The sequence below is a fragment of the Protopterus annectens genome, chromosome 11.part0, assembly GCF_019279795.1.
Source record: "Protopterus annectens isolate FY-2018-M chromosome 11.part0, PAN1.0, whole genome shotgun sequence".
Classification (NCBI taxonomy): Eukaryota; Metazoa; Chordata; order Ceratodontiformes; family Protopteridae; genus Protopterus; species Protopterus annectens.
The window spans coordinates 1,564,692,989-1,564,705,386 of NC_056745.1; the positions used below are offsets into that span (position 1 = coordinate 1,564,692,989).

At 39.4% G+C, this 12,398-nt stretch overlaps 1 protein-coding gene across 1 annotated transcript in view; it reads right to left on the reverse strand.

Moving 5' to 3' along the window:
• Positions 1-8,702: 8,702 nt before the first annotated feature.
• The window catches only part of UBE2H (ubiquitin conjugating enzyme E2 H), a 940,085-nt gene continuing 936,389 nt past the window's right edge, over positions 8,703-12,398 (reverse strand). The window contains exon 7 of the mRNA XM_044088848.1: positions 8,703-10,433. Within this exon, the coding sequence (XP_043944783.1) occupies positions 10,309-10,433 (125 nt within the window). The 3' untranslated portion in view covers positions 8,703-10,308. The remainder of the gene's footprint in view (positions 10,434-12,398) is intronic.

Genomic DNA, 12,398 nt, shown 5'->3' on the forward strand with positions numbered 1-12,398 from the left:
GACTGCTGGAGAAACTGGCGATGTGGCCTTCTGTTGGACCACTCCACTCCAAATTTCCAAAAACACCTACAGCAAAGCCCTGATATCCAGACCATGCCCTGCTGTAGGTTCCTCAATCAAGGCTGTGGACTACACAAGTAATTCATGGTTAAAATGTTTCCCTAAAAAAAATGGGCTTTATTTATGCTATGAACCACTACTGCCTCAGATGAAGCAGCAAAATAAAAACAGAAGATGCAAATAAAATAAAAGTTATGTGCTTACAACAATGGGAGAGCTGCAGCAGTGAGGCCATCCCTTACAATCTCTAGGACCAAGGTTACAGGCCATCATGATGGCACAGCAAACAATATTTTCCCACCTATAATGTAGCACTTTGTCTTCCATCTTCAGATTTGCAGCAGAAATGCAGGGGCTAAACAAGACCAAAAAGCACATTAAAAAAAAAAAATAACACATTAAGGGGTGGGCATGGAGAGATGGGACACTGAGAATGTCCTCACTCTACCAGATGTACTGTTAAAGTATCCGATAGGCATGGGGTCATCCTCAGCAGCATCTGATGACCCTAAGCTTTTCCAAATCTGGGGTCCTAAGCTGGAATACACTCCAACACAGTGGCTCCAAATAAGGCGCTGGACCTGGAATCCAGACAATTTATAATACCCGGCAGCATAAGCAAGTTTTTACAACTCAAAATAAAGGCCTCAAAGACTAAATGGCACATGAAATGTGGGCATCAAGCAGAGGACGCTGTTCAGGACAGACCAAATAGTAACATAGACAACATCTATTGGGACATTTCTGAAAAGGAGGCCACAGCCTTGTCAGAATGAGCCTTTAGTGGACCAAACAACTGTCTTCCATGACAGAAATAACAGAAGTGGATGCAGGGGGATATGCACCTAAAAAGTATGGTTTGGGAAGCTTTCTCACTGAAGGGTCTTTGACTGAAGGAAACAAAGCTGTGAGTAGCTCCATCTAAATAAAGCAACTACTGATGCACATTAAAGCAATGCAAAAGAATTCCCACTGCTGGCATACCATGGAAAGTCATGTGGTTGGTCTGTTTAAAGCATAACTAAGAAAGCACAGTTGTATAAGTAAGCCTACACTAACAGCAGATATTTGAGTGGTTACTGCTACAGAAGCTTTAGCGATATGGATATAACAGACAGCGTTTCCAAAGCTTCATGTCATTTGCCACATGCCTGAACTGTCAGGCAGCTTAAATTGAGCTGATTAAATGACAAGTTTGGGCACCAAGCACTTCAGAGCTTTCCTGCCAACAGAGAGAGGGAGGTGAAGGCCTGAAAAGAAACTGCCATGGAGAACAAAACAACCAACCAACCACACCCTGGAATAAACAACACACTAAATAAGGGGGGGGGGTAGTGGCAGCCGTGATCATTTGAACATCTACTGTTATGGTAAACTTACTTGCACAACTGTACTATGTTCATCATACCGATGACTGCTGCAAGCAGCTTTAGCTATATGGGAAGATTATCTTAGCTAACTAAATTTGGGAGGTGAAAGAACAGTCCAGAAGCCCCTGGAGAATGGTTCTTGCAAAGCTTGATCTAGCCATAGAGTCACAATCAAGCTTACAGTGCTTTTAAAACTATGTACACAGGACAAAGTAGCAGCTTCTAGAATACTTCTAGGATCCAACCCTTTTCAAAAAGCCACAGACTAAGCCAAGGTCCTCAGAGTGGCCCTTAACCCTGCCTGGAATAATTTTGTTGTGGTGAGTATAAAAAGGTAACAGCCTTAGACAACAATTTGGCGATAGTCTGTATTGGCACAGGTTATCCTGTCTTAGTTTCAGAAAAAAAGAACAGATAATCTGAAATTTAGCTCTGTCAAGACAGAACCAGAGTTGTCAGTGGACATCTAAGGTATAGAATATCCTTTTACCCTCACTTTTATCAGTAAAGCAAATGGGGGAATGGATAGTTTGGCTTAAAGTAAACTTGGATACCACTTTAGACATAAAAAGCAGATTCGTTTTCAAAGAAAATGTGGAAAATAAGATAGGGTGGACTCATCATAACAGCTTGCAGCTCAGATGTCCTTTTAGCAGAGGTCAGAGAAATCAGTAAAACTGTTTTCCATGTTAAGAACCTCTAGTCAACCAGATCAGCTGGTTCAAATGGAGCAAGTGTTAACGTCTCTAACACAAAATTAAGATCTCAAGAATGGGCCACTGTTTTTTTTATAAGGCTTCTTAAGCAAAACACCCTTCAAAAACATTTTGACATGAAAAATCCTTGCAAAAGCAAAGTCAAGAGTCACACAATGACTGACAGCTTGGAAACGGGGATAATGGGAGATCCAAATTTATGGATAACTGCCATTTCCACCAAGTAAGTTTTCTATCAACAAACCCCAGCAATGGCATTTGAATAGACAAGTGATGTTGATTCTGGGACCAAAGAGACTTCAAATACCATTGTTTCTTTCTCATGTAGAATCTTGCCAGGGTTATGAGACTCCGTGAGCATGAGACCCAAAATCCTACAATATTCTCTCAAAGTTACCAAACTCTGAGTGAAAAACCTTCGAAATAGACCCAGATATAGATGCATTTTTCCAGTGTAGGAAAACTCTTTGAATTGAGGCATCCAGCTGGCACCCCAGGAACACAATCCAATATGAAGAAGCCAAAAAAGACTTCTGAAACTTCTCTTGGAATCCCAGCTTGTGTAAGAGAATTTTCACCCATGTGGGAGATTCCTGACACTTAAAAAGACTCTGCAAAGATAAGTAAGTCATCTAAATATGGAAAAAATGGATACTACATAACCTGTCATAAGCTATAACTGGAGCTAGCCACTTGGTGAACACTCCTGGTGCAGTGGATGGTCTAAGGTGTAAGGGAGAGAATTGATAAAGTGATCCAGACACAAACCTTAAGAAATGCCTAAAGTCTGGATGAAATGGAATGGGATAATAAGTATCTTAAATGTAGAGTTACCAGGAAACTCGAATGAAGAACTGGTAACAGGTTGCGACATTTGAAGTTTGTCACCACCACAAACGAGTCTAAGAAGAAAGATCCTAAACTGGTCTCCAAGCATCTTAATTCTTTGGCGCTAAAAACATCTGTCAACATGGGAAGGAGGAATTGGTTCCATCACTCCCCAGAACATGTAATGGACAGGTGGAAATAGAGTCTGGCATGGTGGATGAGGAATACCTCCTGGCAAGGAAGACTATCCTCTCACTGCCAACCATACCCTTGATAAATGATAGTTTCAGACAAATGGGTTGTGAATATCATTTACTAAAGTGAAAAGATGGAGATTCAGACTCTTTGGAAGGGAAAAGGGATCGCCAGGGTTGGAGGGGGGACCAAATTTCCTTAAACAGTCCAACTGACTAGTTGGACTGTCCTTAGTCTTGGAGGCTCCTGAATTCCTTTCGGAATACCCTTACCATTATGCCAAAATTGGAAGAAGACTTACAGAAACCCTTAGAAAATTAGAAAACAGAGGGCAGAATAGAGATTCCCTGATGCAACTTACCTACTTCATCATATTTTTGATTACCTCGGCAGCAAAGGAACAAAAAGTGAATCTCTATCTAAAAGAAAAAATTAAATCTCATTGTTAATATTGTCTTGGGAGGTTCTGAAAACCAAGCAAACCTCCTCAAAACAGTAACAGAGAAGCAGTGACTAGTATAATAGGAGAAACTAAATAACTTAAATGAGATGTTTCCTAACAAGAAAAAACTGCACTCCAAATATTCCTCACACTTTCACAACTAGTTAGAATACACATTGACATGTCAGCCTGACAATTCTGAAAATCAAATTTGCAGCAGTATACACCATTTTCCAGGATAAGAATTAACTGTTTAGCAGCAGTAGGGATAACAAAGAATGGCTGCTGGGTCGGGTTTTGGGAAGTGTATAAAACGTAGAATGCATAAAGTTCCTCAGTCATCTTATCTGCCTTTTTTATTTTTTAAGGGCAGCAGGCTAGCTATCAGGAAAAATACAGGCAGACACACATCCTCCAAAGCTAATAAAATTGGAGAAAATGGTGAAATTTCAGGAAATTCCTTTTGTAACAGCTCGTAAAATTTTCTGAGAGACCGAGTACTCCCACTGAAACTATTACACATTCAGGAACAGTGTCAAAGGGACAGGAATCCCAATGGGAGAATCAGAAACTGAGCTCTACTCGAGTCTGAATCAGAAAACTGATGAAACCTGCATTTGTCCTTTCAGCTTCCTGTCCAGATTCAGAATCTTGCATCTCTTCATGAAAGGAGGTATTCTTTCTTTTACCAGAAAGCAGTAATTTAGTAGTATCAAAAGCCGGAATAAAACCTTGAGTCGGACTCAGTAAATTACTCCTACAGAAATCTGAGGAGAAATAGAGGCATGTTTAGTTTTCCGTTTCTTTTTAACAGGAAAAAAAGGCTAACAATGGGATAAATGGCAACAGTACCGGGATGGACACAACATTCTGGGGAAAAAAAACCTTCTTCCCTTGCCCGCCGAACAGTCCCCAACAGCCGTGGAGGGAAGTGGTTAACCACTGGTCCATACTGCATGTAGGTCTTACATCAGAGGGATCCAAGTTTAAAGATGAGTGGTTTGATGTACAACAAATGGCCACAGCAGAACCACCCACCTGCAGTTGAGCCAAATTGCTAGCTTGCTGTGATGGCAAAGGGATGTTTGCTTAACTTTTTCTTTTAATGGCCAAGGGGAGAACAGATCTTTAGATTGACTTTGTTCCATGGTCAAGAGAAAAACCTTGGGATTGACTGACATATGGTCAAGCCAAAAATGGTGCCTCTTTCTGTGGAAAAACAGCCTAAAAGCATCTTACAGTGATGCTGATGAGGGCAGAATGGAGTCCTCAAGAAGGGCTTCCCCAAAGCAGAAATAAACAAGATACAGGTATTTTCACAGTGAAATCTTCTACCAACAAGTGCACTAACGTAACCCTTGTTCCATAATGGCTTAAGACAAATAAGCTGAAAAGACGAAGAAAATACCTACACAAACAAATAGGAAAGCACAACAGAAAAAGATGTTCACAAGAAGTCATGAACCACCAATCTACCAGCTACCACATGTTACGCAAAATAATTCTACCAAGGCAAATAAGCCAAAAGCAGAGAAGAAAGATTAAAAATGTTCCCTTTTTTGAAAGGAAATGGCCAAAGCCCGGGGGAGGGGGGTTCAAGAAAGAAAACTTCTGAATGTACTTAAGAAAGCTACAGGAAAGTAAAACAAAAGAAAGGACTCTTCTGTCTTTGCTCTCACACAAGAAGGGATAAATCCAAGAGCAGTGATAAAAGCTACTGAAAACACTAAGTAACCTGTAAAATGACCTCAGGCTAATGTTCAAGAAAGATGAATAGAGATTAGAAAATGGACACTAGTGCTATGCATTATGGACAGCTGGGAATGCTGCAGCAGCCTGGGAGATGTGCAGTACTGAGCATTCCCACAGTCTTCAGCTTCATTCCTAGAGATTGGTCTGCACAGAATTCAGACTGAATGAGATGTCAAGGAACTACTACCCAATGTGAAAAGAAAAGCAAACAACTAAACCAAGCTATAAAAGGACTACAGAAGAAAATTGTACCAGATTGCAGAAACTCTAGTATGGGTTAGGGTCTGTAATGCACAAGGACTGGGTTAGTAGAGCAATACCATATGTGAAGCCAAACATGCAGTAGTCATAACTTAAAAGTTATAAGCAAGATGCAGCAATGCCATTTTCTAACTCAGTACTGCACAAAGGAATGTGAACACTCTTAAATGCAGCATCTTGTACATTATGTGGAGCAGAAATAAAAGAGATGGCAAAGAATGCAAAACAGTTCTCATGGCATCCCAAAGAGACTCCCCTCTTGGCAGAGCATAATCTTTAAAACTGAATTCTTCAGCCCAGCAGACAGAATGAGATAATTGGTTTGCCATGGTTGTAAATTAACTGAAATATAGTATAAAGTTAATGTTATACTTTCATTGTTAAAAGACTAGCATTTTAGTCAATAAATCACACTTAGTTTTTAAACAGTAGGCCAAAATGCATCAAAATGAAGCCACAACCAACCTGTCAGGCTCTGCACTATCAGGGCAAATGCAGGTAATATGGAGCTGGCAGCTTACCTTACTAAGATGCTGAAGGAAATGAGAAAAAGAATGTTCATTTCTAGTTATACAGCCAGCCAAGTAACAGGATACACTCCACATTCTTATCCTAACAACTAATCCACATGGAATACAGACAGCAATAATTGACAACAGGGACTCCTCGCATGCTACTCTGCTAAGCCAAACTAGGGCAAACCACAATAAGACAGGCACAGATTGCTATTTCATACAAAGCCATTATTCAGGAGCTGAACATGGAAACATTTCAAGTGGATTTTGATAAACATCTACCATGCATCTGGCCAAGGAGGAGATTGGGGGGTGCGGGTGGATCATATTGGGAACAAAGACAACAGTAAGTTTTACATATATTAAATAAATAAAATGCGTGTTCTCCTTAAATGCAGTGTGTGTGTAAACACAGTGCGCAGCTGGCCAAATCCACTGACAGCAGGAATTACATAGCTTCAACCTGGCAGCAGACTTGTCCATTCAAGTAACAGAAACTGCTATGAAGATGACAGCGTTTCACAGCTGCAATAACATCCGATGTCATGGGCACTACTATAAACCAGATGGAAGGGAGAAGCTTAAAAGTATACATTTCACAGTGACTTAATTAAGGTTGAACTTTTCATTAAACAAAAATGACTCCATACACAAACGATATTTCAAGATTTTCGGCACATCAAGAAATCTAAAAAAATCTGTTATAATACCAGAAATGAGAGAGATTCCACAGAGTGGGATGGATTCTCCGATGTGCTACTGCAATCCTATGCATGCAAGAAGTTTGGGGGCATGGTTAAAGAGTGACAACCTCTCCCCAAGTTCCCACACTAACAGCAGCCAACTCCTGACGGAGTATGTTCATTACACCTACCATGTGGGCAAGGTGGTTTACATCAGTTAAGGAAGAAGAAATGGGGTATACTTTGCCTGGTTAAAGTCTGGGATGAAAAATACAATGGTCAAGTAAAATACCACAAATACTGAAAACCTGAAAAAGAGTTATTCCCAAGCCAAACCAGTGACATACAGAGAACTTTCCAACTCTGACAGAAGCAACCCAAATTCTCAGGTCGTGTGTGGGAATGGATCTGAGCAGATGATTACAAGTTCTCCTCACCAAGGGCGGTGTTTTATATATGACTGACAGCTTTTGAAGGCTTGTACTTGATGGGCAACAATGTATGCACATGTATGTCTGTGCGTCTCCATCTGTGTGAAAGGGACACTACAATGGGGAACAACAGAACATTCTGCACTGACACTGAATAATGGGGAAAGGGTGGGTTACAACAAACAGGAAGTCCAACCTTGCAGTTTGATAGCCTTAAGAGGCTCTCAGCCTTTATTCCTAAAAAGGGAAAAATAAGGAGGCAGAGAATCAATGGACTGGAACACATGGAGCTTAAAGTTATAAGGTGGGATGGGACTACATAAAATGAACAAAAAAAATACTTTCTTAATGACTAAATTTCATGAGCACTCAGTACACAACAGTCAATGTCAAAATGTAACTGACATGAGTGACTCAACAGCTGTACACATCATCTGACAGGCTGTACCCACTGCCAGTTTTTGAACTAACTGCTACCTGAGTGTGCAACTGCCTTAAGATGACTCCAAATTTTAATGGTAAAGGAAGACTGACAGCCAACAGTGCACCATATGCATATTCCCATGAAATACATACCCACACAAAGGAAAATGGGATGAAAAGAAGATAAAAGTGCAAAGGTGAACGTAAGACTAACCTTAATGCAGGAAAGTTAAAATGCACAATAAACTAGAAAAGGGTTATGACAGGTTTCACCACTGATTTGCAATACACAAAATAACTTATAATTTGCCTGATCTGACATTTTAACGTCAATGAACCTACCAGTTTAATGTTCATATTTGTTCAAGATGTAACACACTTGCTGGATGTTATAATTTGACTTAATGCATCTTTAATTTGCCATTACAATACGGCAAACTAAAATCAAAGTAAAAAATGCCAAATAGCATAAAAAAACAGTGATTTCCTTAGCAGCGTCAACTGCAGACAAGATTCTGAAATGTATTATTGGTTAAGACTAAACACAGTAGCCATTACCACACATTATTTAACGCAATGAAAGCATCAGTAACTTCCTACACACACTTCTAAAGCTTGGTGCTTCTGAAAACAAGACATTAATTTCTTGTAATGAAAATGGTTAGAAACATGCATCTAAAATGGTTAGCAGAGAAGAGCATAAGAGTGCAATAATATGCATACAAAATTAAGATATTTTCAGGGCCAGAAGAAAATCCTTCCACTTGCAAGCATTAAACACAACTAAAACCTTAGTTATAGCTCATACCACCATCTAGTCTGCAACTATTGAGAAATTTTCAATAACAAACGCAATGAGAATGAGTGTTGCATCTGCTGTGTTAATATCCAAGTGGATCCGTAACCAACTACTCCTGCAAACATTACACTTATTTTACTTCGGCATATTCAAGTACCTACACTAATGATAAAAACAAGTTATACCTTTCTAAACATTTCATGTGCACAAATGAAGAGATGATAAAATGTTGTGTGTTCATTTTTATTTAGGAAAACAAACATGCCAAAGAAAATTAATGCCTAACTAATCTTCAGAAGCAAAACAAAAAATTCTGATTGTACTCTATGGTTACGACAATTCTGCCTTTTCCCATTTTCTGTTTTCGTATGTGTTGTGGTTTAAACTTTGCTTACATAATTAAAAATGCCCCCCAATCAAATGAACTGAAAATATAAAAAAAAGTGAACACATGAATTATAGTATTCAAGTGCCTAATGTTTAAAGGACTGACAAAGGTAAGAGAACCAAGGATTAATGGCATAGAGACTTAACTTACCCTGATGAGATCAGAACCATAACAGTACTCGTTTGTTGTTCTGGCATCAAACAAAAATAAAATTTCCTTCATCAAAGGATGAAAGTTGCCTCAAAAGGCTAAAGTGAATCGCAAACATTTCAGAAAAGTTTGGTACAGGAATCAAAAGGATGCTTCTTTCAGTCTAGTTCGTTCTTCCTAAATTTTGTGCTGGTTTTAAATCACTTATTCACTTAATTTTTTTTTTCACAACAAACTTTGCATCTTTACTATTCTGCCCTACAGGGCTACGTAGTTCAGTTCACCTCATAGCAGGAAATCCAAGAAGAATGTTTAATAAAGTAAATAAAAAAGCCATATCTATGAAGCAAGACTGGAGGATCTGTTGAGTCTGGCCATAAAAAATATAGAACAAATTCTATTGCTTTACTATCGGTATCACTCTAAGATGGAAATGCATAGGTTTACTTGCTTTGACGTACACTGGTCATTTAAACAGTCAATGTGGGAAATTAAAGGAGCCAAAAGCTACAAAAGACACTTTCTAAAATTTCTTACTTTCACTCAAAAAAATTAGAGGCTTTCTGAGATGAATGCTCCAAGAGTAAATTACCTGGTAATCTTCAGGACACTGAACCAGAGGACAAGAACTTTGATTAAAAAAAGTATTAAAAACCCAACCTATAAATATATATATTTTAAGTCTTTAAATGCTATCAAAATGTCCATTAAAGAGTATTTTCATCTAGGACATTTAAATGCTTTAGTACCAGTTTGTGAGCAAGTCTTCAGCCTGCTGGGGAAAATGAGAGGAACACCACCCCTTGCCCTCATCATAGACAATGTAGCTTCAGGTTTTTTGTATTTTACCTCAGTACCCAAGCCAATATCTTTGGAACCAGCGGTAAAGAAGATGGTGTCACTGATCAGACCTACCTACCAGATCCTTCTCTATTGTCAGAGGAAGAGTTTCATCAACACAAGTTGACTTTTTGCAAAAAAGCTCTTGAGATCACATGTAGTTTTGGGTGCGTCATTAACCAAAGTGGAATGTGGAAATGTTAAGCTCCTTGGGTTGAGAAATGACCAAGAAATAAAGATCTACAGCATGTAAGAAAGAAAGAAAGAAAGAGATGTATAAATCTCACTCCTTCTCGGTTTATATATATATTTATATATATTTATATACCAATGCTATTCTCCATAAAAACCTTGTTTAGTAATAAAAAAAAATTGTTTTATTTAAATATGAATATTTATAGTCTGCTCCTCGTGGTTAGGAAATAGTCTTTGCTGTGGAAAATGTAGCTCCGCTACTATAACTCCATATCTTGGGCCTCATCCTCCGAAAAGTCAGACATGGAGCTCTCTGATGAACTGTCGCCAGTACCCTCCTCTTGTTCCTTTAGTGCCTCTTCTGTTGCATATTTCTGTATGTATTCTGAAGGTATGCAGAGAAAAATATAAAAAACAATTAGAATGTATCAGGCTATTTACCATCAATACATACAATAATAAAATAATTTCAAGAAATTTTTCAACAAATCCATCAGTAACACTCCCCCTACCATATTTTCCTCTAACAGAGGCATAAGGCTGCTAACTGGAATTTTTCTGTAATTGTGCAACATGTACTAGGAAGTGATGGATGCAAGTCACTGCTCTGTCAAGAAGTTCTCTTTCAGTAGTTAGCAATGTAGGATTTTACACATCTTCTCATTGCTTTGCTTGTCACTCTGATTTCTTGCCACATCAAACCAATCCCTTCTTTTGCAGTAAACAAGAGAAACAGCAGCTTTACTGACATGATTAGCTGAAAGGCAATTACTAGAAAATACTTTGCACTGCAGACCTCCCAAAATGTGCAGCTAATCAATTTGCACATTCTTAGTAAATAAGAAGTTATGTACCTACCATAACGTTCCATGTTAGTTGTCTTCTCTCGCCTTCTTTCTTGCTTGATGGGTTCGGAGCCGATCCCTCGGCTCCGACTCGGCACTTGCTTTAGCTCGAGAACTCCTTTTACCAGCTCGAGGCAGCCCCATATCCCATGATGCAAGGCAGGAAGTACCCAGATCTCGTTTGTTGACAAAAGGGCAACAACACCAAGCATAAAATACTTCCCAAAGGAAGAAGAAACTTACAGATGGAAAAAGGACCAGGTCTGAATGGTCTTTAGCATAATAGTTTCTTATACAAGGTCTGTCCAGGCCAGGGGAAGGAGGGAGGGTCGAAGAAAGAAGGCGAGAAGACATCTAACATGGTACGTTATGGTCGGTACTTACCTTCTTTCTGTTTAGTTGTCATTCTCGCCTTCCTTCTTGCTTGATGGGACCGCGTCCCTAGCACCTCTATCCTGGATGGCTCAATGGAACAAACTCTTGAGGACTGTAGAGCCAAAACTGGCTCTGTCCCTGGAGGCCAAGTCCAATTTGTAATGGGAAACAAAGTGTGAGGAGTGGCCCAAGTGGCCGCTGCACAAATAGTGTCCAAAGGCAGTCTAGCTTGAAAAGCTGTAGAAGTAGCTAAACTCCTAGTTGAATGTGCTTTAGGTTTTGAGCACAGCTGTTTTCCCCTGATCGTATAAATTTCAGTGATGACCGAAGAAAGCCATCTGGACAAAGTCACTTTAGAAACAGGTAGGCCTTTTTATCATCCGCATAGGCAACAAAAAGTTGCTCAGATTTTCTAAATTTTTTTGTTCTGTCCAAATAATATCTGAGCTGACGGTGGACGACAAGATAATGTAGCTTTTGTTCAGCTCTATCTGAATAGTTAGGAAAAAATACGGGGAGATCAATGGATTGATTCAGATTGTTTTTAGAAGCGACCTTGGGTAAAAAGGATGGATTAGTTCTCAAGGATACTCTGTCTTTGTGAAAATCAAATAGGGGGTCGAACTGAAAGAGCATGAAGTTCAGACACCCTCCTGGCAGATGTAATAGCCACTAGGAATAACGCTTTCCAAGAAAGATATTTCAGGAACAAGAAACAGCTGGCTCAAGGGGGAAGAATCAAGGATGTCAGCACTAAATTTAGATCCCACTGAGGAGGAGGATTCCTGATTGGAGGCTTTAGTAGGAAAATTCCTTTCAAGAAGGCCCTGCAGAGCCTATGGGACATAATATTATGATCTGCTATCCCGACATGAAAATTAGAAATAGCAGCCAACTGAACTCTGACTGTTGAAGAAGAGGAGCCTGCATGAAAAATCTCTGCTAAGAAGTCCAGAACTGCCTGAACAGGGGCAGTAAAAGGATCAATATTTTGGGCCTTAGCCCAATAAGAGAAACGCTTCCATTTGCTTGTGTAAATCCTCCTGGTAGAGGATTTTAGTGAAGTTATTATGATATCTCTAACTGTGTTAGAGATCAAAGGAAGCCTGGCTAAGGAAGGAAGTGGAGCA